General features: G+C 43.4%; 1 protein-coding gene and 1 long non-coding RNA gene across 2 annotated transcripts in view; one reads left to right on the top strand and one right to left on the bottom strand.

Moving 5' to 3' along the window:
* Positions 1–26,983, top strand: part of SGIP1 (SH3GL interacting endocytic adaptor 1) — a 230,210-nt gene that overhangs the window by 57,145 nt on the left and 146,082 nt on the right. Inside the window, exons 2-6 of the mRNA XM_089687948.1 lie at positions 4,113–4,176; positions 5,167–5,191; positions 17,327–17,383; positions 17,473–17,530; positions 19,136–19,308. Coding sequence (XP_089544074.1) covers positions 4,113–4,176; positions 5,167–5,191; positions 17,327–17,383; positions 17,473–17,530; positions 19,136–19,308 — 377 coding nt within the window. The remainder of the gene's footprint in view (positions 1–4,112; positions 4,177–5,166; positions 5,192–17,326; positions 17,384–17,472; positions 17,531–19,135; positions 19,309–26,983) is intronic.
* The window catches only part of LOC149453995 (uncharacterized), a 196,596-nt gene that overhangs the window by 51,047 nt on the left and 118,566 nt on the right, over positions 1–26,983 (bottom strand). The window lies entirely within an intron of this gene.

The raw sequence follows: 26,983 nt of genomic DNA, 5'->3' as shown, positions 1-26,983 counted from the left end.
TCCTGAAGTTTCATTTTGCTCCAGAATTTTCATTTTGGTGCACCACTATTTTTCAGTAATCTATTAAATGTCAAGTGCATTGCATTATGGATTTTGAGGGTGGAGTCGAGCAGAAGAGGGGGAAAAAAAGGGGGAATCTGAACAAGGCAGATGTATCTATACTTCCATTCTCTTCCTCCTTCCTCCCTCCTCCTACTTCTTCCTCTTCCTCCCACTTCTTCCTCCTCCTTCCTTCTCCCTCTTCCTCCTCCTTCCTTCTCCCTCTTCCTCCTCCTTCCTTCTCCCTCTTCCTCCTCCTTCCTTCTCCCTCTTCCTCCTCCTTCCTTCTCCCTCTTCCTCCTCCTTCCTTCTCCCTCTTCCTCTTCCTTCCTCCTCCCTCTTCCTCTTCCTTCCTCCTCCCTCTTTCTTCCTCTTCCTTCCTCCTCCCTCTTTCTCCCTCTTCCTCCTCCTTCTTTCTCCTTCTTTCTCCTCCTTCCTCCTCCCTCTTTTCCTCCCACTTCTTCCTCCTTCCGTTCCTCCCACTTTTTCTTCCTCCTCCTTCCACTTCTTCCTCCCTCTTCCTCCTTTCAATTCTTCCTTTCTCTTCCTCCCACTTCTTCTTCCTCCCCCTTCCTCTTCCTCCTCCTTCCTCTTCCTCCCACTTCTTCCTCCTCCTTCCTCTAACTCCTCCTCCACCCTCTTCCTCTTCCTTCTTCTTCCTCCTCCACCCTCTTCCTTCTTCTTCCTCCTCCACCCTCTTCCTTCTTCCTCCTCCACCCTCTTCCTTCTTCTTCCTCCTCCACCCTCTTCCTTCTTCTTCCTCCTCCACCCTCTTCCTTCTTCTTCCTCCTCCACCCTCTTCCTTCTTCTTCCTCCTCCTTCTTCCTCCTCCTCCTTCCTCTTTTTCCTCCTTCCTCTTCCTCCTCCTTCCTCTTCCTCCCACTTCTTCCTCCTCCCTCTTCATCCTCCTTCCTCTTCTTCATGTCACCCCTATTTGCTGTATTTTAAACAGGTACCAGAGTTTGATATGTGATGGTGTTTGTGCCGTTGCCATGCTGGAACACATTGATGTGATAATACCATGTTTTTTTATATTGATAATATAATTCCCACCTAACATTCAGTTAGGTTCAATCTGAGCTTCAGCCTTGCACAGTTGTACAGACTCCTCGCATTTACTGCATTTGCCTACTCTGATTTCACTGCACACTGTGAGCTTCTTACAATGTGCGTTGGAAGCTGCTGCAAGTCAGACAGAGCCTACCTCATTTCCTGGCTGGAGGACTTCCAGCATTATCTAGGTCTTTCATCCCCAGCCTGACTCACCCTGGGTCTACCCCTTTCATTCAGTGGATGCCAGTCCTTTCAATCATGGTGGCTCAGTAACACATGGGTGTCATCTAGAGTGGTCTGCAGGCAAGTACAGTCTGCCTAGGGACACCCACTCCTCCAGACTGACATTCACCCAACAACATATTTTGATATTGGCACAACTCAACATTTGACATGATGGGATTTGTAGGCACAAAAAATCTATTTTTATCTTATTAAAACAACACCATTTATTCACACAAAATTCAATGAAAACATAACATATTCATCAACCTCATGTTTAAAATCACAGTCCATTACATTCCATCTCAAATTGAATTCTGCAAAGCTCGACGCGTTTCTTGGAAATAATCCACTTCATCAGGAGGAGAGAGGAATTTTGACATTATACTGTTTCCTGTTTGAAGTGATACATACAGAACACAGTCTACCTACCAGTTTATGTATACATATCTGATTCATTTGGGACTCCCTCTCTTGATTTGAGCCTCCGACAGTTTCTTCTGTTTTTCCCCCCTCATATGGGTCTTTTCAGGTAAAAGAATTGAATAAAAATCATATCCTCATAATTGATGGAATTTAATTTGTTTCAATAATCTGTAATAATTTCTATTATTATATAGAGACATTCATCTCTAGCTTCTGATGAAGTGGATCATTTCAAAGAAACGCGTCGAGCTTTGCAGAATTCAGTTTGAGATGGAATGAAATTGTGATTTTAAACACAAGGTTGATGAATATGTTATGTTTTCATTGAATTTTGTATGTATAAACTTTGTTGTTTTAAATAAGATTTTTTTGTGCGTACAAAATCCCATCATATCAAATGATGAGTTGTGCTTTAACCACATCCCCGCCGCCCTATAGTAGTAGTACTGCTACAGGGTGGCAGGGGCACGCAAAATCACGTATATGTACGTGATTTTGCATTTCCAGGTAGGGGGCGCGCGTGCCCTACCCATGCCTCCATTCGCAGCTGTCAATCACCGGGTCCTGGCCGGTGATTACCTGCCGGCGCCCGGTGATTACCAAGGATCTCTGGGGAGGAGGGCTGTTTTGTTTACTAACAGTCCTCCTCCCTGTTGGCTTGGGCACACTGCTCTGGATGGCTGTGCACAGCACAGCCATCCAGAGCAGTGTGCTTACAGTGAAGCACCAACACACCGCCCCCCATTAAAACACTCCCAGTACACAGTTAACCCTTTGATCGCCCAGATGTTAACCCCTTCCTGCCCAGTGTCAGTACAGTGTCAGTGCTTTTTTTTTAGCACTGATCACTGTATTGGTGTCACTGGGGATGTCGGTGACACCGTCAGTTCCTCCCAGAGTCAGAATGGCTGCCGCAGTCCCGCTATAAATCGTTGATCTCTGCCATTACTAGTGAAAAAAAAAAAACAGTATATACCGCCATTTCTGGATGCTATAGCTTTCACGCAAAACCAATTCATTTACACGATATGGGTTTTTTTTTAGCAAAGATATGGAGCAGAATACATTTTGGCTTAAATTTTTGACGAAATTTTGATTTTTTTTTTTACATGTTTAATAGCAAAAAGTAAAAAATATTGGTTTTTTTTTCTCAAAATTGTCCGTCCTTTTTTTTTTTTTTTTTCCCTATAGCGCAAAAAATAAAAACCGCACAGACGATCAAATACCACCAAAAGAAAGCTCAATTCGTGGGGAAAAAGACTTTCATTTAGGTGCAACATTGCATGACCGTGTCAGTTAAAGTAACGCAAAAAATGGCCTGGTCAGGAAGGGGGGGGGGGGGGGGTGGAATCCTCAGGAGGGCAAGTAGTTAATAGGGATGTAGCACAGTTTTGGGCCATTCATATTTAATAATTTGATATTGGCACAACTTCTCCCACGATCCAGCCAACTGCTTGCATTAGGTCGGAGGACTCTTGAGGTCCTCTCAAGAGTCCTCCGACCTAATGCAAGCAGTCCTAATGCTTCAGTAGTCCTTACTGAAGCAGGGTGCTGTGATGTTTTCAGGTAGCTATGTACAGCACCTTGCCGACCCCTCCCACCATCCATGGTATGCTTGCATTGCATTGAGAAACACAGAGACCCAGTGATTAAATCACTGGGTCTAAAATAAGGGGGGATGGAGGAACCAAGTAAGGCAAAGTTTAAAGCAGAAGCAAAACTTAAAAAAAAAAAATAAAATTATAGATTAAAAATGAGTTACCAGGAGCCTTCGGCCATAATGTTCTAATATGCAGCTTATGAGCACATTATGACAGACGTGCCTTGCAAGCAGTCCTTTCCAGTGCTGTAGTGTCGGCACTCCCATCAGTCGCCATTCTTCCATCTTCTCATGGTCCTTCTTCCAGGTTCAGATTTTTTTGGGCACTTATTTGGCTGTGCCAGAGTGACTTAACGCCAATGCATGTGCACAAGATTTAAGTTGTCTCAGCACATAGCTGGGCCAGAAATTACGCTGAGCTGCGCATGTGTGGCTCAGTGAACACAACCGCTGACAAGCGGGGAGAGGCAATTATGACAGAAGAGACTAATAACGTCTCTTCTGTCATAAAAATCCGATCTGTCAGCCGCTTTTTTAAATCTAACTTTTCAGCTTTAAAGGTTACTATGCGACTATTACTACTTCTGGTGTGTATACGGCTTGTATTGAAAATGATTTGTGTAATTTGCTGCACTGAAAGCAGCCGAGCCAATTTTCAGAAGACAGCTGATGTACTGTTGCCCTTTAGAAGTGTGTGTTCTGGCAGCAGCAAGTTCTAGCAAACTAGTGTAAGATAAGTGTGTTCATGACTTGCTTTTGTTTTCATTTGCAGGACTGAAAAAACGTACAAGGAAAGCGTTTGGTATACGAAAGAAAGAAAAGGACACGGATTCCACGTAAGTACATCACTTCTCTGTGTGTGGTGTTACTACAGGGCATATTTGCTTTGAATCTAGGAGCCTTTTTTTTTTTTTTTTTTGGTGTCGCTTGGGTTGTCAGCGCCCGGGGTAAGGAAAATTTTGGGCGACAAGCTTCACATGATGCGATTTTCCCACGAGGCAATCACGGCAAAACCATACCACGTTTTAGGCACCATTGATAATAATGGCAGCTGACCCTGCATTTTGCAATTCTGCTACGATCCCAAAACGCCCAAGTGTGAATGTAGCCGCCCTGGTTTACACCTATGCGATTCTGGATGCATTTTCAAACTCACAGATTCGCATGTCTTCCTATTGAGGTGGTTCATACAGATGCGATCCACATGCATTGCGTTTTGAGTGCCGTAACGGCACTGTACAAGTTTGTATCCGTGCGTTCCAGGCTCACAAGTGATGGAGTAGAGTGGCATGCGGAGATAAGTGTTCACACAGGATTGCTATTGACAGAAAATTTTGGATCGATGTCAGTGAGAGGCTTTTTTGCATTGAAGTCAATGGGAGCCGTTTTTGCATTGAAGCTATGGTGACCTGACGCCTGGGATTTGTCAAGCCCTGCTGTAATGAAAACAAATAGCCTTCGTGACTTAGCTGTGTTATCTGGTGGGGGTGCTCTACACTAACAGAATGATAAACTTTTTGATTGGTAGGAAAGTTTGAACGTAGATTTCAGCTGTGAATTGCAAGGTTTCATGGGAGTAGAATAGGTGTGTTTTGTGAGATTAGCACCTGTTTCCCTAGTGTTGTGGTATGGGTGAGGATTCAAGCTTATGCTTGTTCTAAAAGTTTGGGTGACTTTAAACAGAAGCTTGTCTGTATTTAATTGTCTGAGTTCTTGGGACATACCAACTGAAAAACATTATTAACATTCTGCTATTTTGGGATCTGACAAATGTCTTTTTTTTTTTTTTTTGTCCTAATCAACTTCTTGTTTTTTATTCCTGACAGGGGATCACCAGACAGAGATCCTGGTGTAAGTAAAGTCTTTTTATCCCCTTGATTTGTAACTGTTCATTTCTAGGTTACATAAGAGTTACTGTATGATCATGTGAATTTTTAGATTGTATTCCACTTTTTTTTTTTATACAGATGGAAGTGCACATATATAATTTTGGATCTGTTTAAAACAGGGGTCTTCAAACTTTTTAAACAGGAGGCCAGTTCACTGTACCTCAGATCGTTGGAGGGCCGGACTATAGTTTTAAAAAAAAAAAAAAAAAACTATGAACAAATGCGGACACAGTACAGGAGATGACCAGAGACTGCGGACATACCATGCGGCGGGAATACTGGGCCGGCCGCTCCATAAGACATACAGATATTTCCCCCCCAAGTGTGTCTTATGGAGCGAAATAGTGCCCCATCATTGGTGTCAGTGGGAGGAATAGTGCCCCATCATTGGTGTCAGTGGGAAGAAACATGCCCCATCATTGGTGTCAGTGGGAGGAATAGTGCCCCATCATTGGTGTCAGTGGGAGGAATAGTGCCCCATCATTGGTGTCAGTGGGAGGAATAGTGCCCCATCATTGGTGTCAGTGGGAGGAATAGTGCCCCATCATTAGTGTCAGTGGGAGGAATAGTGCCCCATCATTGGTGTCAGTGGGAAGAAACATGCCCCATCATTGGTGTCAGTGGGAGGAATAGTGCCCCATCATTGGTGTCAGTGGGAGGAATAGTGCCCCATCATTGGTGTCAGTGGGAGGAATAGTGCCCCATCATTGGTGTCAGTGGGAGGAATAGTGCCCCATCATTGGTGTCAGTGGGAGGAATAGTGCCCCATCATTGGTGTCAGTGGGAGGAATAGTGCCCCATCATTGGTGTCAGTGGGGTGAGGAATAGTGACCCATCGTTGGTGTCAGTGTGGGGGGGGGGGGGGATAGTGCCCCGTCAGTGGGGGAAGGAGATAGTGTCCCAACATTGGTGTCGGTGGGAGGAATAGTGTCCCAACATTGGTGTCGGTGGGGGGAATAGTGTCCCAACATTGGTGTCGGTGGGGGGAATGGTGTCCCAACATTGGTGTCGGTGCGGGGAATAGTGCCCCATCATTGGTGTCGGTGGGGGGAATAGTGCCACATCATTGGTGTCGGTGGGGGGAATAGTGTCCCATCATTGGTGTCGGTGGGGGGAATAGTGCCCCATCATTGGTGTCGGTGGGGGGAATAGTGCCCCATCATTGGTGTCGGTGGGGGGAATAGTGCCCCATCATTGGTGTCGGTGGGGGGAATAGTGTCTCATCATTGGTGTCGGTGGGAGGAATAGTGTCCCATCATTGGTGTCGGTGGGAGGAATAGTGTCCCATCATTGGTGTCGGTGGGAGGAATAGTGTCCCATCATTGGTGTCGGTGGGAGGAATAGTGTCCCATCATTGGTGTCGGTGGGAGGAATAGTGTCCCATCATTGGTGTCGGTGGGAGGAATAGTGTCCCATCATTGGTGTCGGTGGGAGGAATAGTGTCCCATCATTGGTGTCGGTGGGAGGAATAGTGTCCCATCATTGGTGTCGGTGGGAGGAATAGTGTCCCATCATTGGTGTCGGTGGGAGGAATAGTGTCTCATCATTGGTGTCAGTGGGAATAGTGCCCCATCATTGGTGTCAGTGGGGGGGAATAGTGCCCCATCAGTGGGGGAAGGAGATAGTGTCCCAACATTGGTGTCGGTGGGAGGAATAGTGTCTCATCATTGGTGTCAGTGAGAATAGTGACCCATCTTTGGTGTCAGTGGGAGGAATAGTACGTCATTGGTGTCAGTGGGGGGGAATAGTGCCCCGTCATTGGTGTCAGTGGGGGGGGATAGTGCCCCGTCATTGGTGTCAGTGGGGGGGGATAGTGTCCCGTCATTGGTGTCAGTGGGGGGGGATAGTGTCCCAACATTGGTGTCAGTGGGAGGAATAGTACCCCATCATTGGTGTCAGTGGGGAAAGGAATAGTGTTCCATCGTTGGTGTCAGTGGAGGGGAGAAATAGTGCCCCATCGTTGATGTCAGTGGGGGGAGGAGTAGTGCCCCATCGTTGGTGTCAGTGGGGGGAGGAGTAGTGCCCCATCGTTGGTGTCAGTGGGGGAAGGAATAGTGCCCCATCGTTGGTGTCAGTGGGAGGAATAATGCCCCATCATTAGTATCAGTGACACCTATGATGGGGCACTATTCCTCCCAATGACACTTAACTTGCTGCCTCCTGTTCCAGCATGTTGCTGCTGCAGCCAGCATACCTAGTTGCAGCAGCACCATCTGCACGGCACACTTACCTGTCAGCTGTCCTTCACTCCGGCCTCTCCTTCACTCGATGTTCGCGGGGCCACTCGGTTCCGCCTCCTCACAGGTGATTGGCCGCCTGTGTGCCTTTCCTGAGCTACAGTTCTGGTGCCCAATCACCAGTGAGGAGGCAGAGCCGAGCGGCAGCACGGACATGGAGTGAGGGAGCGGCCGGAGTGAATGAAGGAGCAGCGCTTCCTGGACTGGATCGTCGTGGGACTGGGACACGGAGCCAGGTAAGATACAGCAGCCCCCTGCCCACCCCTGTACTTAGTGTCTCTTCCTCGAGGCAACTACGCCACTGCCGGCGGGCCGGATAAATGTCCTCGGCGGGCTGCATGTGGCCTGCGGGCCGTAGTTTGAGGACCCCTGGTTTAAAAGATAAGGTCACCTTAAAAAAAAAATTAAAAGCACCACCTTTTTTTTTTTTTTTTTTTTTTTCAGGTAAAAAAATGTGCATTTATTATTTTTTTTATCTTAGGAGCCTGTAAAGCATTGTACCCTGCGATCAGCAGATTGTGGGTGCAATGACTCCTGCAGACTGTAAGTGCAGCTGTCTGTCTGTACCTCCCGTACAGGCAGTCAGCTACTGAGGTCCAAGAAGATCAATGAACTGCGAGAGGGCTGACCTGCACCATTGCAGTTTATTGAGAACTAAAAACCATCTGCCGCAATGGCAAACGGTGCTTGTAGTCTAATGATTCGCAAGAAACTGTGAACGAATGATGTGGCCATGTGGCTGTATTTGAATTGTGACAGCGGGTGTGGGGAGAAGATCTCCCACCCACTGTCACAGTGGGGATTGGGTCGGAGTGCCGGTAGGTACCTTAGTTACATGTTAGACCCTAAATAAGGGTACTAAAGGTGAACTTATCCTTTAAGGGCAAGTTCACACCAGAATGTGGTGCAGGAAAGGCACAGTCCCTGCATTTTCCAGCACCATGCTCAAAAGGCAATGTTTTTGCGATCTGCTGTGGGTGCCAATGTAATGTTAAAGCGGAGTTCCAGCCATTTTTGTGTTTATTAAAAGTCAGCAGCTACAAAAACTGTAAATGCTGACTTTTAATAAACAGTCACCTGTCCAAGGGTCCAGCGACGTACTCACCCGCGCTGGCTTTTTTCTGTCTGTTTTCTCCTCTCCCTGGCTCAGCATCCCAACTGTGGGCACCAGGCTGTGACAGCTTGTGTCTACACAGCCGGGTGCCCACTGTGCATGCGCGAGTCGCACTGGGCATTCTGATTGGTCTGGCAGTCTTTTGGGACCTGTGAAGGTTCCCATGAGACTGCGGGAGAAAGGAGGGGGGCCAAGTGGGAGTGGGTACCTGTTAAAACCAGGTATCTGCTTCCCCTCCCAAAAAAAGGTGCCAGATATGACAGTGGAGGGGGGGGATTGAGTTAACCAAGCGGAGCTTCCACTTTTGGGTGGAACTCCGCCTTAACAGTGCCCCAAATGCAGATCATAAATACAGTGCGTTTGCAGGAACCAAATTGCATGTTACCTCAGTACTGTTCAATTTGATGTGGTGCATTTTTTAAAAGTAGTGCATGCGCTACTCTTACTGTGTTTCCGTGTAATTTAGGCACATTCAGATGAATAGACTGCAAAATCACTCCACATGGGAACGCACACACGTGTGCCTCATTCCTGTGTGAACTGGCCCTAGAAGCTTATGGAGTGTTTATTACAAAAACAATTAAAGCATTATTTGATTAGCAGTTCTAACAGTTTTACCTATGCATTTATGAGCAATATACATCCCACAAAAAGCACAGATGGTATTGTTGCATTTGGAAAACCTATTATGAGGTAAAAATACACATGTGCTTCTTAAGCTGGCCATTTCTGAAACTAGCATCACTAGTGTAGTGGTTTTTTTTTTTTTTTGTTCTGTTTTGCTTATTCAGTCTGCAGGCCAAACAAAAAAAATTTAAATATTCTTCCATCCATGCTGTACAGCGTGGATAGATGAATCTCCCCTCCAGGCTGCCAATATGACAACAATTGGCCAACAGTTTTCTGATCAGCTCATTCAATCGATCAAAGGATGTTAGGATAGTGTGCAAAATAAACAGCGCTACCTTATTCCCAACCATACATATACATTTAAAAACTATCCACCAGTCAAATCACTAATTATACATACATTATATTGCCAAAAGTATTGGTCGGCCTGCCTTTCCATGCATATGAACTTTAATGGCCTCCCAGTCTTAGTCCGTAAGGTTCAATATTGAGTTGGCCCCGCCCTTTGCAGCTACAGTGGGGATCGAAAGTTTGGGCACCCCAGCTAAAAATTTGTATTAATGTGCATAAAGAAGCCAAGGAAAGATGGAAGAATCTCCAAAAGGCATCAAATTACAGATTAGACATTCTTATAATATGTCAACAAAAGTTAGATTTTATTTCCATCATTTACACTTTCAAAATAACAGAAAACAAAAAAATGGCGTCTGCAAAAGTTTGGGCACCCTGCAGAATTTATAGCATGCACTGCCCCCTTTGCAAAGCTGAGACCTGCCAGTGTCATGGATTGTTCTCAATCATCATGGGAAGACCAGGTGATGTCATTCTCAAAGGTTTTAAATGCCCAGACTCATCTGACCTTGCCCCAACAATCAGCACCATGGGTTCTTCTAAGCAGTTGTCTAGAAAACTGAAACTGAAAATAGTTGACGCTCACAAAGCTGGAGAAGGCTATAAGAAGATAGCAAAGCGTTTTCAGATGTCAATATCCTCTGTTCCGAATGTAATTAAGAAATGGCAGTCATCAGGAACAGTGGAAGTTAAAGCAAGATCTGGAAGACCAAGAAAAATATCAGACAGAACAGCTCGCAGGATTGTGAGAAAAACAATTCAAAACCCACGTTTGACTGCACGATCCCTCCAGAAAGATCTGGCAGACACTGGAGTTGTGGTCACTATTCCACTATAAAGAGATACTTGTACAAATATGGTCTTCATGGAAGAGTCATCAGAAGAAAACCTCTTCTACGTCCTCACCACAAAAATCATCGTTTGAACTTTGCAAATGAACATATAGACAAGCCTGATGCATTTTGGAAACAAGTTCTGTGGACCGATGAGGTTAAAATTGAACTTCTTGGCCGGAATGAGCAAAGGTACGTTTGGAGAAGAAGGGGCACAGAATTTAATGAAAAGAACCTCTGTCCAACTGTTAAGCATGGGGTTGGATCAATCATGCTTTGGGGTTGTGTTGCAGCCAGTGGCACAGGGAACATCTCACGAGTAGAAGGAAAAATGGATTCAATAAAATTTCAGCAAATTTTGGATGGTAACTTGATGCCATCTGTGAAAAAGCTGAAGTTAAAGAGAGGATGGCTTCTACAAATGGATAATGATCCTAAACACACCTCGAAATCCACAGGGGATTACATCAAGAGGCGTAAACTGAAGGTTTTGCCATGGCCTTCACAATCTCCTGACCTCAACATAATTGAAAATCTATGGATAGACCTTAAAAGAGCAGTGCGTGACAGACAGCCCAGAAATCTCAAAGAACTGGAAGACGTTTGTAAGGAAGAATGGGCAAAGATACCTCAAACAAGAATTGAAGGACTCTTGGCTGGCTACAAAAAGTGTTTACAAGCTGTGATACTTGCCAAAGGGGGCAGTACAAGATATTAACTCTGCAGGGGGCCCAAACTTTTGCAGACGCCATTTTTTTGTTTTCTGTTATTTTGAAAGTGTAAATGATGGAAATAAAATCTAACTTTTGTTGACATATAAGAATGTCTAATCTGTAATTTGATGCCTTTTGGAGATTTTTCCATCTTTCCTTGGCTTCTTTATGCACATTAATACAAATTTTTAGCTGGGGTGCCCAAACTTTCGATCCCCACTGTATAACAGCTTCAACTCTTCTGGGAAGGCTGTCCACAAGGTTTAGGAGGGTGTCTATGGGAAGGTTGGACCATTCTTCCAGAAGCACATTTGTCAGGTCAGGCACTGATGTTGAGCGAGAAGGCCTGGCTCGCAGTCTCTGCTCTAATTCATCCCAAAGGTATTCTATGGGGTTGAGGTGCAGGCCAGACAAGTTCCTCCACCCCAAACTCGCTCATCCATTTCTTTATGCTTTGTGCACTGGTGTTGGAACAGGAAGGGGCCATCCCCAAACTCTTCCCACAAAGTTGGGAGCATGAAATTGTGCAAAATGTCTTGGTATGCTGACGCTTTAAGAGTTCCCTTCACTGAAACTAGGGGGCCAAGTCCAACCCCGGAAAAACAACTCCTCCACCAAACTTTACACTTGGCACAATGCAGTCAGGCAACTACCGTTCTCCTGGCAACTGCCAAACGCAGACATGTCCATTGGATTGCCAGACAGAGAAGCGTGATTGGAAGTGTGACTGGTCACTCCAGAGAACATGTCTCCACTGCTCTAGAGTCCAGTGGCGGCGTGCTTTACACCACTGCATCTTACACTTTGCATTGCACTTGGTGATGTAAGGCTTGGATGCAGCTGCTCGGCCATGGAAACCCATTCCATGAAGCTCTCTACGCACTGTTGTGCTAATCTGAAGGCCACACCACGTTTGGAGGTCTTTAGCTATTGACTCTGCAGACAGTTGCTGACTTCTGCGCACTGTGCGCTTCAGCATGCACTGACCCCGCTCTTTTTTTACATGGCCTACCACTTGGTGGCTGAGTTACTGTTGTTCCCAGTTGCTTCCACTTTGTTATAATTACATTAACAGTTGAGCGTGGAATATTTAGCAGCCAGGAAATGTCAATCAGAAATACAATAACAAGGGCCACATACAATGTGCAAACCTATAAATCCTGTATAATAATACAGTATTGTGTAATGTTCTTATAAAAAGAAAAAAAATTATTTAAATGTCCGACGTGTTAGAAATGTCCAGCATCAACATTAAAACTTGTAATGTTCACCATAAAATCGTCTTAATGTTCACCGAATTTGTGCTCTTCCACCACCATAGATACTAAATACACTCACCAGAGCCCCATGCTGGTAATGTCATAAACCAGCTAATAGCATGTGACACTCTGGGAGTAACGATCTGCAGCTTCACAATCCTTCTCTCGAGAGACCTCTCAGAAAAGATCATTCACTATTGCTGAAATCACACAAAGAAGTAAGAAGAGGGCAGCTCCCATAGCGTAAAACCATTTAAGAATCTTTTAAAAACTGTTTTTTTAAAAAACTCAGATTTGCTACTGACACAAATATACAGCCACAGTCATAGACACCAGGTTGTCTCCGGCCACATTCTCCAAATACGCAAGTGCAGACCCAGCGTGTATGGTGACATCACATCCAAGCCCCGCCCTATGCATTTCATCATTTGACGTCCTTTTCTTTTTCATTTTATAAGTACTTTTATTTTTATAAGAACAGGACACAATATTGGATTATTATTATATGGGATTTATATATTTGCACATTATATGTTGGACTTATTACTGTATTTCACGTATATTTTTTTTTTTTTTTTTTGTGCAAATTTAATATATGTATGTTTACAGTGATTTGACTGGTGGAGAGTTTTTATATATATATTGGGAATATTTTATTTCTTTGGTGGTTCACCTCAAAGGTTGGATAGCAGCTTCCGTTTGAGATTAGGTCCCTTCCTTTTTTACCTGTGCAACATAACATTTTTCTTAAAGTATTTTTTGAGGCAAGGAGACAGGGCCACTCACTGAGTGGATTTTGGCAAGTTCCTTAGGAATTGGCCGAAATTCATACAATATATGACTAGCTGTATTCTCCACTAAGTACCCACAGGTCTCCTGTTATATGCTAAATAATAACACTGATCCTACTTGCTTGATCCTTTATTCAAATGAAATGTTATTTTCACTGATTTAAAGGTTTGCTTTTCATGTAAAAATTTCACTTATTGCTGTATTTTTGCGAAACCGCGAAGAAATTGGATTTACTATAATTGTTGCTGAATAAATCCTTATAAACCAATAAACATATAGGTCTCCAAATCAGATCATAGAGTTTGCTTTGATGGCATTGGATGAATATTTGCTTGATGCTGTGTTCATATAATCGCATAAAAGGACTTATTTCACCATAGTGATTGCTGAGCAACAAATCCTTATAACGTGCAGGCCTTCCAGTGTAGTTTAATAATTACGCAAGTAATCCCATGTGATATCAAAAGGCAAAAGACTAAAATATATATATATATATATATATATATATATATATATATATATATATATAGTGCTCAGCATAAATGAGTACACCCCAACAGGTTTGTCCGAAAACCTTTACTTTCAGAGTCAACATTTTCTATGGGTCACCATACTACAAAGTACTCCCACGAATGCGGGACATTGATCGCAAACAACATTTGTTAATTTGCACTTGCACTCACAGAAAAGTATTTTTCCTAACATTCATTCAAGACCATGTTGCAGAAATGAATACACCCCAATGAAAGTCGCAAAGCTAAATTTTAGACAACAAAAACCTAATTAATAATTCAACTACAGGCTAGTCTAATTATTCATTAAACAGGTGTCCAGCAGACAGTTGATTATAAAAGGGCGTTACTTAACAATGAAAACCCCTCCCATTTCATGCTGTCAGCAATGGCACCACATGGAAGAGAAATGTCACAAGGCCTTGGAAAGGAAATCATTTATTTACACAAGAAAGGTGAAGTCCACAAGAAGAACAGCAAAGCTTTACTTATCTGTCACTACTGTAGCAAAAGTGATACAAAAATGGAACTGCAACTATCTCACAGAGGCGTCCAGGCCGTCCACGGAAGTTAACACCTTGACAGGATTGTCTTCTGATGAGAAGGGTTGAAGAAAATCGCCATGGAAGTTTACTGCAGTTAGCTAAAGAAGTAGAAAGCCAAACTGGGGTGATTGTTTCCCGTGACACAATATGGCGTACACTGCAGGGGAATGGCATGCATGGGTGTCATCCACGAAGAAAGCCTCTCCTAAAGCCCATGCACAAAAAAGGCCACCTAGAATTTGCCAGGGCCCATGTTCAAAATGAAGAAGACTACTGGGACTCTACTCTGGAGTGATGAGACCAGGATAAATGTTTTTGGAACTAATGGCTTCTAAACTGTAAGGTGTCGCAAAGGTGATGAGTACAAAGAAAAATGCCTGGTGCCTACAATGAAACATGGTGGTGGCAGTGTCTTTCTGTGGGGCTGCATGAGCGCTGCTGGTCTCGGTGAGCTGCATTTCATTGATAGTATCATGAATTCACAGATGTACTGCTCTATATTGAAAGAGAAGATGCTACCATCTTTCAAACACACATCTAAGGCCACTGTTGCATTTCTGAAGAGGTGAAAGTGATTCAGTGGCCAAGTATGTCTCCTGATCTGAACCGCATCGAACACCTATGGGGAATTCTGAAGAGACAAGTTGAGCTTCACTCTCCATCCAGCATCCAGGCTCTAAAAGAGGTCATTCTTGAAGAATGGAAAAAGATCGATGTTGCAATTTGTGGCCAACTTGTTCATTCCGTGCCTAGAAAACTTGGTGCTGTCCTTACAAATAATGGAGGCCATACAAAATACTAGATGTAGTAGTTTTTGTTGTGGTGTGTATTCATTTTTGCATCAACTAATTTGCGTAAAACTGACGATTTTGTCATCTAAGTTATATTATTAACCTTTCATGTAATGGGCTTTCTATGAAACTGCGTTTTGTAAAAGTTTTGGAAATTGTTCTTGTGTTTATTGAGATATTGATTAAAATCTTGCATTTCAAAAGTTGTGTGTGTGTTTAATATTTAGTAGCAAGGAATTTTTACGGATGGACTTATTGCACAGATGGCAACCTATCACGGTACCATGCTTGAATTTACTGAGCTCCTGAGAGTGACCCATCCTTTCAAAAATGTTTGTAGAAACAATCTATATTTATTTATTTATTTATTTATTTATTTATACACTGATCAGCAATAACGTTATGATCACCCACCTAATATTGAGTAAGCCCTCCTTTTGCAGCCGCACCACCCGCACAGACAGAATACGGACCCGCGGGCAGGTGCCATTAGTTCTACTGGAAAACGCAACCGTACTGAGAACCGAGGTTCCCGTGCGGGCTGCGTTTTCAGAAGAAGTGCAAGGACTTCTTCCCTGCGTGTCACGGGGCACGGGAGTCCATTCAAAGGAATGGGTTCTCGTGCCCGCGCAAAACGTGGCCTGCACGGCCACAGAAATGTGAACCGGGGGTAACTGAACAAGCTGAAGTTAGAAGCTGATTGGCTACCATGCACAGCTGCACCAGATTCTGAATACTCCAGTTTTAGTAAATCTCCCCCATATAGTTTTAGTCAAAGTAACAGAATACTCCTATCAAAGTTGCAAAATTTGGCCTGAGCAACTAGGTGTCAATGACCTCCGGCAATGGGTTACACATGACATTTTAGCATAATTGGATAATTCTAATGCACAGTCTGTCTCCCCACCCTTCACCATGCTATGTTAATTACAAAAGAACAGAAACTGGTCTCTTCTGCAATAAAGAGCCTGCTTGCTCTCAGTTTTTCCTGCTTTTTCATTTAGGTTCTGCTTTAACCTCCTTAGCGGTTTTCCCGAGTGTAGCTCGGGGTAAAATTTGAGTACCAAGAGCGGTAACCCCGAGCTACACTCGGGCTTACCATGCGGCGTTTCTCAGGGGGTCCCTGCAGCACTTACCTTGTCCTTCGCTCCCGCGATGTGTCCCCTGCAGCGTCCCCGGCCATCTCCTCCGGCCGATGCCGGCATCCGGCTTCCGTGTTCCGGTCCCTGTGACGTCGGCGGGAAATTTGAAATTTTTAAAAAATGTCATTTTTGCTGTCATTGCTGTTTCAATGCATTTCACATATATTTTGTCCCTACTGCTTTGTCCGGCGCCCTGCCTGCATTTTGACTGTTCTTTCTGCCTGGAAACTTAGAAAAGTCCATGGCGTCCAAAAAGCGTCCCTTTACGTCAAAAGCGGTTTTAGAACAGCGATAGTAAATTAGAACCACTTGCAGAATTGAGTGATAATGATTCGTGGGGGAAATTCGTCATTAGACACTGAAAACGATTTTGCAACTTTGCTCAGCGATGTGCAAATTTGCCTCTGTATTTCAAATTTCAGTGTTTTTGGTTTGATTATATTATTGAATTAAATGTATTATTATTTTTTATGATTATTTATTAAATTATGATTTCAAGTTTCAAGTTTTATCCTACCCGGGATGTTTACTAGACTCTTGTTCGGACAGATTTCAGTGAGTTATTCCTAAAAATTACAGCCTACAATAAAAAAACAACATATTTCCATGCAAAAAAATGGTACCGCTTTCAGCACAAAAAATCGGAAAGAATCATACCGCCGAGGAGGTTAAAGCCCATCCCTGGGCTAGGCACCTGGGCCATACCAGATGTATTTTGTTTTCCCTTTGTAAATTATACTGACTGTAGTGGGCATTCCTGGATGATAACATCAGTGATGCTCTCTGCATCTGTGAATGAAGGGCATTGTGGTGCAATCCAACCTCCCCCCTTTCCAGCAGGTGGGTCCATGACACCAAACACAGTATTTCCTCAGTTATCCAGGCTAAGTGATGCTCAGCACCACTCAACCTGAAAGGCTGAGGACATCTTGTGAAGAAAAAGGAATTACTGCTCCAGATTGAAGGTAATTATTGCAACATATGCTGTTTGTTTTTTAGCAACTGCCAGGGCCAAATTTTAATACATTTCCCCAGAGTTGGGCTTTAATTTTTTTTTTTTTTTTTTTAGGAGCATACTGTATGTTGGCTAGCTCCTGACTGCCTATTCCATTCATGTGTGGACTGTTTGTGTTTTGTCAGTGTTCTAACCAATCATGACATTTTTTGCTGTATTGCAGAAAAAAGCCAATGGGGCACCAAACGGATTCTATGCAGAGATTGACTGGGATCGATATGTAAGTTTGCTTTGATATTGGTGCTTGATCATGTGAGCTATATATGTTTTCTGTGTGCAGAGTAACAAATGTGTTTTGTATTTCTATAGAATTCTCCAGAGTTGGATGAGGAGGGATACAGTATCAGACCAGACATTGAACCTGGCTATATCCTTTTTCTGCAGATAAACATGCTGAAAGCCCCCCACCCCCCCCCCTCCCCTTCTCCAATCTTACACTTTCCCATCTACTTATTCTCTCATATTTCTTAATTCCATCAATAGTAATATCTTGAATGTGTTAACATCCATGCAAACAGCTGTTTTGTGTTACCCTGTGAATGTCACCCTTATTTCAAACATTCAAATGAAAAGATTGAACATGAAAACATAATGAAAGTCCAAAATCTAAAGTCATCTCAGAGCTGTGAAATGTGTTCTTATAGCCAAACTCTAGACAGCTATAAACCTTTTTTTCACAAAAAAAATGTATTATTATATTTAAAAAAAAAATGTATGTTAAAGTGATTCTTTATTAAAAAAAAAATAATAAAAGCATATTATACTTGCCTGCTCTGCAATGGTTTTGCACAGAGCAGCCCTGAGCCTTCTCTACTGGGGTCCTCTGCTGGCACTCCTGTTTTCTCCTCTTTGGCGAGTGCCAAAGCTGCTTCCTATGGGGGCACTTGTACAGGTTCGATCCCAAGCCACGTTGCCTGTGTCTGTGGACACAGAAAGTGCGGCTCGGCCCCACCCCCTACTTCTTTGTCACAGTATGGGCTCCCAGTGCCCCCCCCCATCCGTCCACCGCTATCAGTCTGCCCTGTGAGGAGAGAGAGAACTGACTACTGCTCTTGGACACAATGCTGGACCAATATCAGGCTCAGGAAAGTATGTAGTATGGGGTGGGGATTCTAACCACAGAAGGTTTTTTTATCCTAGTGCAGAGAATGCATTAAGGTAAAAAAAAAAAAAACCTTAAGGCTTTAGAAACCTTTCAATAGGTGTTTTATTAAAGTGGACACTACTTGCCCAACCAAACCATCCATACTTCCCTTTCTGAAGCCCCCCTTGTTTGTCAAAAAAACAAAAACCTGTACATACCTTTTTTCCAGCAATCTTCAGGTAATTTTGTGCAGGTCCTTTTTTTCTTTTTCCTCAGCCATCCTTCCTCCTAAACCGAGGGGTGCTCATATAATGATGTTTGAAGGCTCTTCAGTTATTTTACGTGTCTTTTTACCTGTTTGAATAGCCCTGAAGAACAAGGCAGGGATAGGTTGCCCATCATTTTCAAAATAGACGTTCTGCAGCCATTTTTGTTCCCCTACAGCCACCTATTAGATGGTTAAGCACTATTACTGCTACACTTTGAGTGAAGGTGTGAACTGTGTATATGGAGGTTGCTTGCAGCATAAAGGGTAGACTATGTAGACTATATATATATATATATATATATATATATATATATATATATATATATATATATATATAGTCTAACCTTTATGCTGCAAGCAACCTCCATATACACAGTTCACACCTTCACTCAAAGTGTAGCGGTAATAGTGCTTAACCATCTGATGGGTGGCTGTAGGTGGGGTTTGTCCCTGCAAGTTCTGCTAGACCCCAAGTTTCACTAATTTAAACTTGACAGGTTTAGTTAGCAGTATCTAATGTCTAGATCTAGCCGTCTACCTGTGTCATGGTATTATGGGGTGCCATTCGTTTTATTGCACATTACCCAGAGATTGTAGCATGATCTTTAACTTTGATTTACCTACCAAAGGAAAACACTTCTACTCCTCAAGTGAGTCAGAGGAAGAGCAAGAGTCTCGCAAGAAGTTTAACATCAGGATAAAGCCTCTTCAGGCCAAAGACTTGAAAAGTGCTGCAACGGTGGATGAGCTCAAAGCATCCATAGGAAACATAGCACTGTCCCCATCTCCTGTGGTAAGGGTCTTCAGCAGCTTTTTTATGTACTTGCAACATTTGAATCACTGTGTTGTCTGCTTATGGTACACCCTTAGTGAGCGAATTTAAAAATGTGTATATATATATACATTTGCCCCCTTCATGATATTTATTTGCATATTTGTCACACTTAAATGATTCAGATCATCATACAAATTGTAACATTACACAAAGATAACCCGAGTAAATACAAAATGCAGTTTTTAAATTATGATTTCATTTATTAAGTGAAAAGAGCTATCCAAACCTGCCTGGCCCTATATGAAAAAGTAATTGCTGCCTAAACCTGATTACTGGTTGTGCCACCCTAGGTGGCAACAGCTGCAATCAAGCATTTGAAATAACTGGCAATGAGTCTTTTACATTGCTGTGGCCCACTGTTCTTTGCAGAATTGTTTTAGTTCAGCCTCATTAGAGTGTTTTGGGCATGAACGGCCTATTTAAGGTCGTGCCTCTGCATCTCAATTGGATTGAAGTCCAGACTTTGACTAGGCCACTCCAAATCCTTAATTTAGTGTATGTGTGTGTGTGTGTGTGTGTGTGTGTATATATATATATATATGTGTGTATACACACACACACCTTTTTTTTTTTTTTTTTTTTTTACATACAGGGCTATTTTTCAGGGGTAACACAATTCCGGCACCTCCAGCACTAAAAATATGTAATGGCAAGGGCTGCTGGGGTGTGCTAGAGGATCTGTGGTTATGGGCTGCTGGGAGATCTATTGTCACTAAAGGGGATCTAATTTTGTGTGGTGGTATATTGTTGCTGGGGAGGTCTACTGTTGCTGGTGGGGATCTATTGTTGCTGGGGAGGTCAATTGTTTCGGGAAGGGATCTACTGTTGAGGGAGGGGTCTATTGTTGATGGCTGCTGGAGTGTCTATTGATGCTGGCTGCTGGGAGATCTGTTGTAGCTGCTGGGGGTTTATTGTGGCTAGGGTGGTATTTTGTTTTGGGGGTCCATTTTTGCTGGTAGGAATCTATTGTTGCTAAGGGGGGGGGGAATGCTGCTGGCTGCGGGTGATCTATTTTTTTACTTTTTTTGTTATTAACATATTCCATACAAATTATTTAGCACCGCAAAATGATACATGGCTCTGTTTTTCCTAAAAGGAGTGGTACTGGGAGGTGGGTAGGGAGTGGAACCAAGGATGGTGCTCGGAGGTGGGTAGGGGGGGCGAAGACAAGAAGTGACTCAGGAGGAGTGGGGGAGGGGCGGGCGGTTCCTGCACATATTTTAGTTTTAGGGAAAAAAGCCCTGTGTGTGTGTATATGTATGTATGTATGTATGTATGTATGTGTGTGTGTGTGTGTGTGTGTGTGTGTGTGTGTGTGTGTGTGTTTATATGTATATATATTCAGTCACAGGGATTAGTACTTGTGGGTAGTGAGGCACTCTTCTTCTTCTTCTTTTTCTCATGTCACCGTGTCGGTGCTTAATGTTTGGCCCAGCGTCTGCCATGTGAGGCTGTAGAGAAGTGTAAGCTCTGACTAGAGACTTTATATTTCAGTTGAGCGTTCCATCTTTTGTCTGGTGCTGGTTAAATGACAGCAGATATATACAATGACCAAAGCTCTAAAATGTTAGGGTGGAGGAGTGCTGTCCTTGTCCCTTTATGGAGGTTTATCCTCACTTCTGTTCAGGTGGAACATTGTCACTAGGACAGGAAATGAGTGGATATTTTGCTATTGGGTCCAGAGAGAGCAGTTAAAATTGACAGAGGATCTAACCTTTACTTAATTATTCTTTAAAGTGTACCTATAAATAAGAAGACACTGGTCATCTGACCCCTGAATGAGCAATTGCCACCAAATAAAAAAATTGCAAACCTATATCAACTGAGAAATTTTATGTTTTCTACGCAGACACCCTTGAACAACTTTAAAGGCATCGTGTTCGTTCAAATAAACAAATAAAAAATGCAGAGCAACAAAGTAAATGCAAAATATAGTGCTAAACAATAAATACGTGCACAAAACAAACGACTATGCTTGTGAGAATCAATGTATGCTATACCAGACGTTTAATCCAGGGGTTAAAATTTCGAGTCCAGACCTACTAGCCGGTAACAAAACTTACTCTCCACCAGTTGCCCCGCCCAACCTTGCCCAGGTCCGCCCCCAAGCCCACCCACGGCCCGCCCCAACCCTGCCCCCAACCACGCCCCCTTAAAGCTTATGAAATTACATTTTGGAGCGCAGGTGCAGTTGCTCCATGCTTCATCTGTGCTCGCTGCTCGCCACAGCGGAATTTCTCCTCGCATTTGGCGAGCGGCTTTTTCAAGCCCAGGTCTAATCAATACATGCATATAAGACTCCATAGACTGCACATAACCAGTGCTATACATGAATTGTGCACACAGATAACGAATGATTGTCCTTAATAGTGAACTGTCCCTTTAAATCTTGAATATCAGCACGTGGACTTGTGTGCTATATATCCCATAAATCGTGATCCACATACACCAACTATAAGTGTCACTAGAATATAGTCTAAAAAATTGGTGAACTGTCCCTTTAAACCTGCTGTACTTTGAATTAGACCAGTGTAACACACTACTGCATACACGTGTACGGTGCTCCTGTGTTACCCCTTAGTGCGTATCCGCTTCCAACACTCAATTGTGCTCACCTCCAGGTTTGACCCGTAATGACAGGTCAAACTTCACTTTCCCCTTTAACCCGGGAGAGTATACTGGTACATAGATCTTCACCACCGTTAGCCAGCACTTTTAAACATCTCCAGATCGCTCCACATCCATGTGAAAAAAATGCTCCATATATTGTAATATGGCCACTCAAAACAGCCTTTATTTAAAACAATCTAGAAAAACGTACATTAAAATGTGTCCTCCTGGGACACTACAGGGTTAAAAACTCACTATACAGTGTTTGCTGTGTGAAATATGCAGAAATCCCTTATCCAAAATGGTGGCACGTGCATTTCCGGTTTACGGCCTGACTTCATTGGCGCACCCTGCGCGTTACGTCATATCATGTGACTTCGTCAGGAGACTATTAAGGACATTTATTTGTTATCTGTGTGCACAATTCATGTATAGCACTGGTTATGTGCAGTCTATGGAGACTTATATGCATGTATTAATTAGACGTCTGGTATACACACATTGATTCTAACAATCATAATTCTTTGTTTTGTGCACGTATTTATTGTTTAGCACTATATTTTGCATTTATATTGTTGCGCTGCATTTTCGATTTGTTTATGTTGTATATGTGGGAACACATTATTTGCTAGCTGCACAAGTTTTTCTTTTTCGTAGGAGGTCCGTAGCGCTAAGGGTTTTCTATACACATTGTGTTCGTTCAAATGTTTTCATTGTTTTCAATAGGTATTAGTAGAAATATATTCCCTGTGTTGCGTTTTACCTTACCTTGTAATGATGGGCTCACATATTGTGCCTGCAGTTTGTGGTGTCATGACTGATCGATTCTCCTATGCCCATGTGTTCAGTCACCTAGCTTGTCCCTATTCACCAAGGGGACAACTTCCTGTTCCAGGTCACGCAGCATCCAGTGCATGCATCGCCATTTGCTTTATATCACATCACAAATATGGAAGTGCTATTGTAATTTAAAAAAAAAAAAAACTTGCGACTTCATCAGTGAGCTCTCTGTGAATGCTCTACTTACTTGTGGCTGTGTCAGATTGAATTACCACACCTGCATCAGTGCTAGACTGAGAGACCAATGGGTTGTGAAATATGTAGTTTATTCACAGGAAGTGTCAGTTCTGATACTACAGACAGAGGCCTCATGTTTGAACACACATTTCTGACAAAGGAATGTGAAGATTACTGTATTGTAGGCTGTGTGTACAAGCCAACAGATGGCACCATGAAACTACATAATCAATGCACATCATTTGCAGGTGATAAACACAAGGTGCAGGTACCAAAGATATATGTCTTTAAAGCGATACTTAAGGTTCCTTTTTTTTCTTTTTTTTTATTTGTAAAATAACATACATGTCTATACGTACCTGCTGTGTACAGTGGATTTGCACACAGCTGCCTGGATCCTCCTCTTCTCAGGTCCCCTGCAGGAACTCCTGGCTCCTCCTTTTCTGTCAGGTGCCCCCATAGCAAGCAGCTTGCTATGGGGGCACCCGAGCAGGCGTGTTCCCAAGCCACTGCTCCGTGTGTTCATTCACACACAGAGTCACTGCTTGGCCCCGCCCCCTATTTTTCCTCATTGGCAAGGTAAAAAACCTTGAGCCTTTACAACCACTTTCATCCTAAATGTCTTCATTTACATTTATAAGATTTTTTTTCTCCTGTTTTCTAGTGGCATACAAGGTGTTCATTGGTAGCACTGAGGGCTCATGTACACTGTAGCTGATAAACTCACGTTTAGGAGCTGTTCAGCATTTTTTTCAGCAGCCCCTGAACTCTCCCTAATGTTTTCCTATGTGGCCGTGTACACATCTTCGTTTACAGGCATTTACAGGCAGTTGAGCTTACAGTCGTTTTTTTGAATGCAGAAAACTTGTGTTCAGCAGTCGATTTTATCAGCGTTTCAAATGCAAAGCGCTCGTGTTTATAAGTGTTTGCATTTGAAAAATGTTTTTTTCTTCCAGTTCCCAATGCTGTCCAGAGCCTTTTTTCATCATGGAAAATGCATGCAAAGCGTTTTCAAGGTGCTCAGATGGACAAAACACTGAACACAGGATGTTCCTACCAAGCTTGTCACACATTGTAATGACCATTCACACCTCAGACCTCTCCCACCCTTGGAAACAAAAGATATGTTAATGACCATTCACACCTCAGACCTCTCCCACCCTTGGAAACAAAAGATATGTTAATGACCATTCACACCTCAAATTTCATATGAAGACCCCCTGCCAGGTGGCCATAATGACTCCCTCCACCAGACACCTTTCCCACCCTTGGAAACAAAAGAAATGTTAATGAGCAACTCATACCTAAGCTAATCTCAACACTGCTATCTCTGCTTCTACTCTCTGTATTTCTCTGAAACAGTCTGAAATAGTTAATAATTTACCACTTTTCAGTGCATTCTGGGCATTTGGGAGGTTCTCCTGTGCTTATCTTTAAAAACGCTTCTAAACGCACATAAATGCGGTATGCAAACGCGGCTAAACAGAAGTTTTTTAACCTACGTTTTCCAGCAGTCAGTTTCCATCGTTCAGAAGTGTCCCGTGTACATGGGGACTTAGAAGCAACCTTATTTATAGGTTCCCAATACTATTAGGACCAATAAGGCAGCACATCTGGCATCCATGAGGCTTATAGCCACGTTCACACCGACTTTTCAATGTTTTTGTAGTTGGTGGTGTGGTTAGTGAATGGGACCTGCGGTGCACGATGTGGACTGAACAGTAGACTGTCTGCAGTCTATAATGATATGAAACTTGCATTATGTTGCCGGCAGTAAGGAACCATGTGCTTGGCGATCCTGCTGGCGGCATTTTTTTAATTTATTTTATTTTGTTCCTGAAAATGAAGCAAGATACTACTTGTGGTTTGATGATGCTGACGTGTGCCTTGTTATTATGGTTCCTATCAGTCTTGGTACCTATGACAGACAATTTCTTCCTTTCATTCTCACACTTTGCAGCAGGTGAATAGGAAGGGAGATTCTATTCTGGCTACTTCGGGCCACAGACACAATGATAAATGAAGGTGCAGAATGCTTTGCCCTTTTGCCACATAAGCTGACAGAGGCCGCTTCTCCTTCCATGACAATGAAGTGCTGTGTCACTGCCTCCCTGATTAACACTCCATACCAGCGACACACATGTCTTTCCCGGCAGCCTGAATAATTGGTGATTCCTGGCAGTCTTGTGCGGAGCTGTCAGGCCCCGCTGCCATACAAACATCTAACTGTCAATGCCGGTCTTCAAGCTTCCTCTGTAGAACATTACATTCCAGATGGAACGATATCATTTAAGTCTTGGCCACGGGATCCTGTTGCTATTTCTGGAACTGCCCGAAGCTGTGAACTCCTTATCTTCATTTCCGTCTCCCTTTACTCCATTATTAACGGGTGCAGCAGTCTTAATTTCCGATCCCCTGGAGTTATTTTAAGCTGAACTCCAGCCAGAAGGCTAAATACACAGCTAAAATCCAAATTTGTGAACCGTTCTTTCCTGCCAAGTTTCTGTAATTCTTTCCAGTTACTCATGTGATTCGCACACCTTTACCCCACTGCATGGCCGAGGGAGTGACCTTCCTGTTCTCTGTACTCATGTGATTCGCACACCTTTACCCCACTGCATGGCCGAGGGAGTGACCTTCCTGTTCTCTGTACTCATGTGATTCGCATGACCCCGCCCTGTCATGTGACGTGGCCTACCACTTGGTGGCTGAGTTGTTGTTTCCAGTTGCTTCCACTTTGTTATAATTCCACTAACAGTTGACCGTGGAATATTTAGTAGAAAGGAAATGTTGCAGATGGACTTATTGCCCAGGTGGCCACCTATCACGGGGCCACGCTTGGAGTCACTGAGCTCCTGAGAGCGACCCATTCTTTCAACAATGTTTATAGAAGCAGTCTGCATGCCTAGGGGCTTGATTGTATACACCTGTGTCCATGGAGGTGATTTGAACACCTGAATCCAATAATTTGGGGGGTTGGCCCAATACTTTTGGCAATATAGTGTAAATATAATGTGTATGTATGTGTGAAAACGTGTGTAGTTTTAAAGATAATAACATTCAATGAAAACTGAGATGTGATGTAATGAAGCCCTTCTGTCCCTTTGGCCACAGGAGCCACCGTACAGGTGTTTCTATAGCAACTACCATCGTGTGTGCGGTTGCTATGGTTACAATAAAAGTTTGTACACTAGGTACAGGAAAAGGATGATATAGAGGCCAATTGGGGGCAAAATGTGGCCCATAACTGATTTGCAGAATATAGCAAAGGCTGTGCCTGTTTGATAATTAAGCTGGCTTTATTTTATAGGTGCTTTATTATTATTATTATTATTATTATACAGTATTTATAAAGCGCCAATAGTTCGCTCAGCGCTGTACATTACAATGGGAGACAGAACAATAACAGTACAATGCAAAACATGAGGGGATTGAGGGCCCTGCTCTTTGGAGCTTACAATCTAGGAGGGAGGGGATGGTGGTACAGGAGGAGATAGCTGTGGGGGATGGAGTGGTAGGAAGAGTGGAGGAGGTCGGCAAGTTAGCAGGGGGTGGGGTAGGCTTCCCTGAAGAGATGGGTTTTCAGGGTGCACCTAAAGGAGAGGAGAGTAGGTGATAATCTGATGGGTTGGGGCAGGGAGTTCCAGAGGATGGATGACACCCTGGAGAAGTCCTGGAGGCGGGCATGGGAGGAGGAGACCAGGGAACTAGAGAGAAGGAGGTCTTGTGAGGAGCGGAGTGTGCTTGCTGGGTGGTACTTGGATATTAGGTCAGTGATGTAGTTTGGGGCAGTATGGTGGACGGCTTTGTACGTCAGTGTTAGGATTTTGAATTTGATCCGTTGCGCAATCGGAAGCCAGTGGAGGGATTGGCAGAGGGGGGTGGCGGAGATGGAGTGGTTGGAAAGGTGAATGAGTCTGGCAGCCATATTCAGGATGGACTGAAGAGGGGATAGCCAGCGGCGAGGCAGGCCAGTGAGGAGGGAGTTGCAGTAGTCGAGTCGTGA

This window comes from Staurois parvus, unplaced genomic scaffold (assembly GCF_062004578.1).
Source record: "Staurois parvus isolate SC_StPar_1 unplaced genomic scaffold, SC_StPar_1.0 ptg000441l, whole genome shotgun sequence".
In the NCBI taxonomy this organism is placed as follows: domain Eukaryota; kingdom Metazoa; phylum Chordata; class Amphibia; order Anura; family Ranidae; genus Staurois; species Staurois parvus.
Note: the sequence above shows the minus strand (reverse complement) of the source record. Positions and strands in the feature narration are given on the sequence as shown.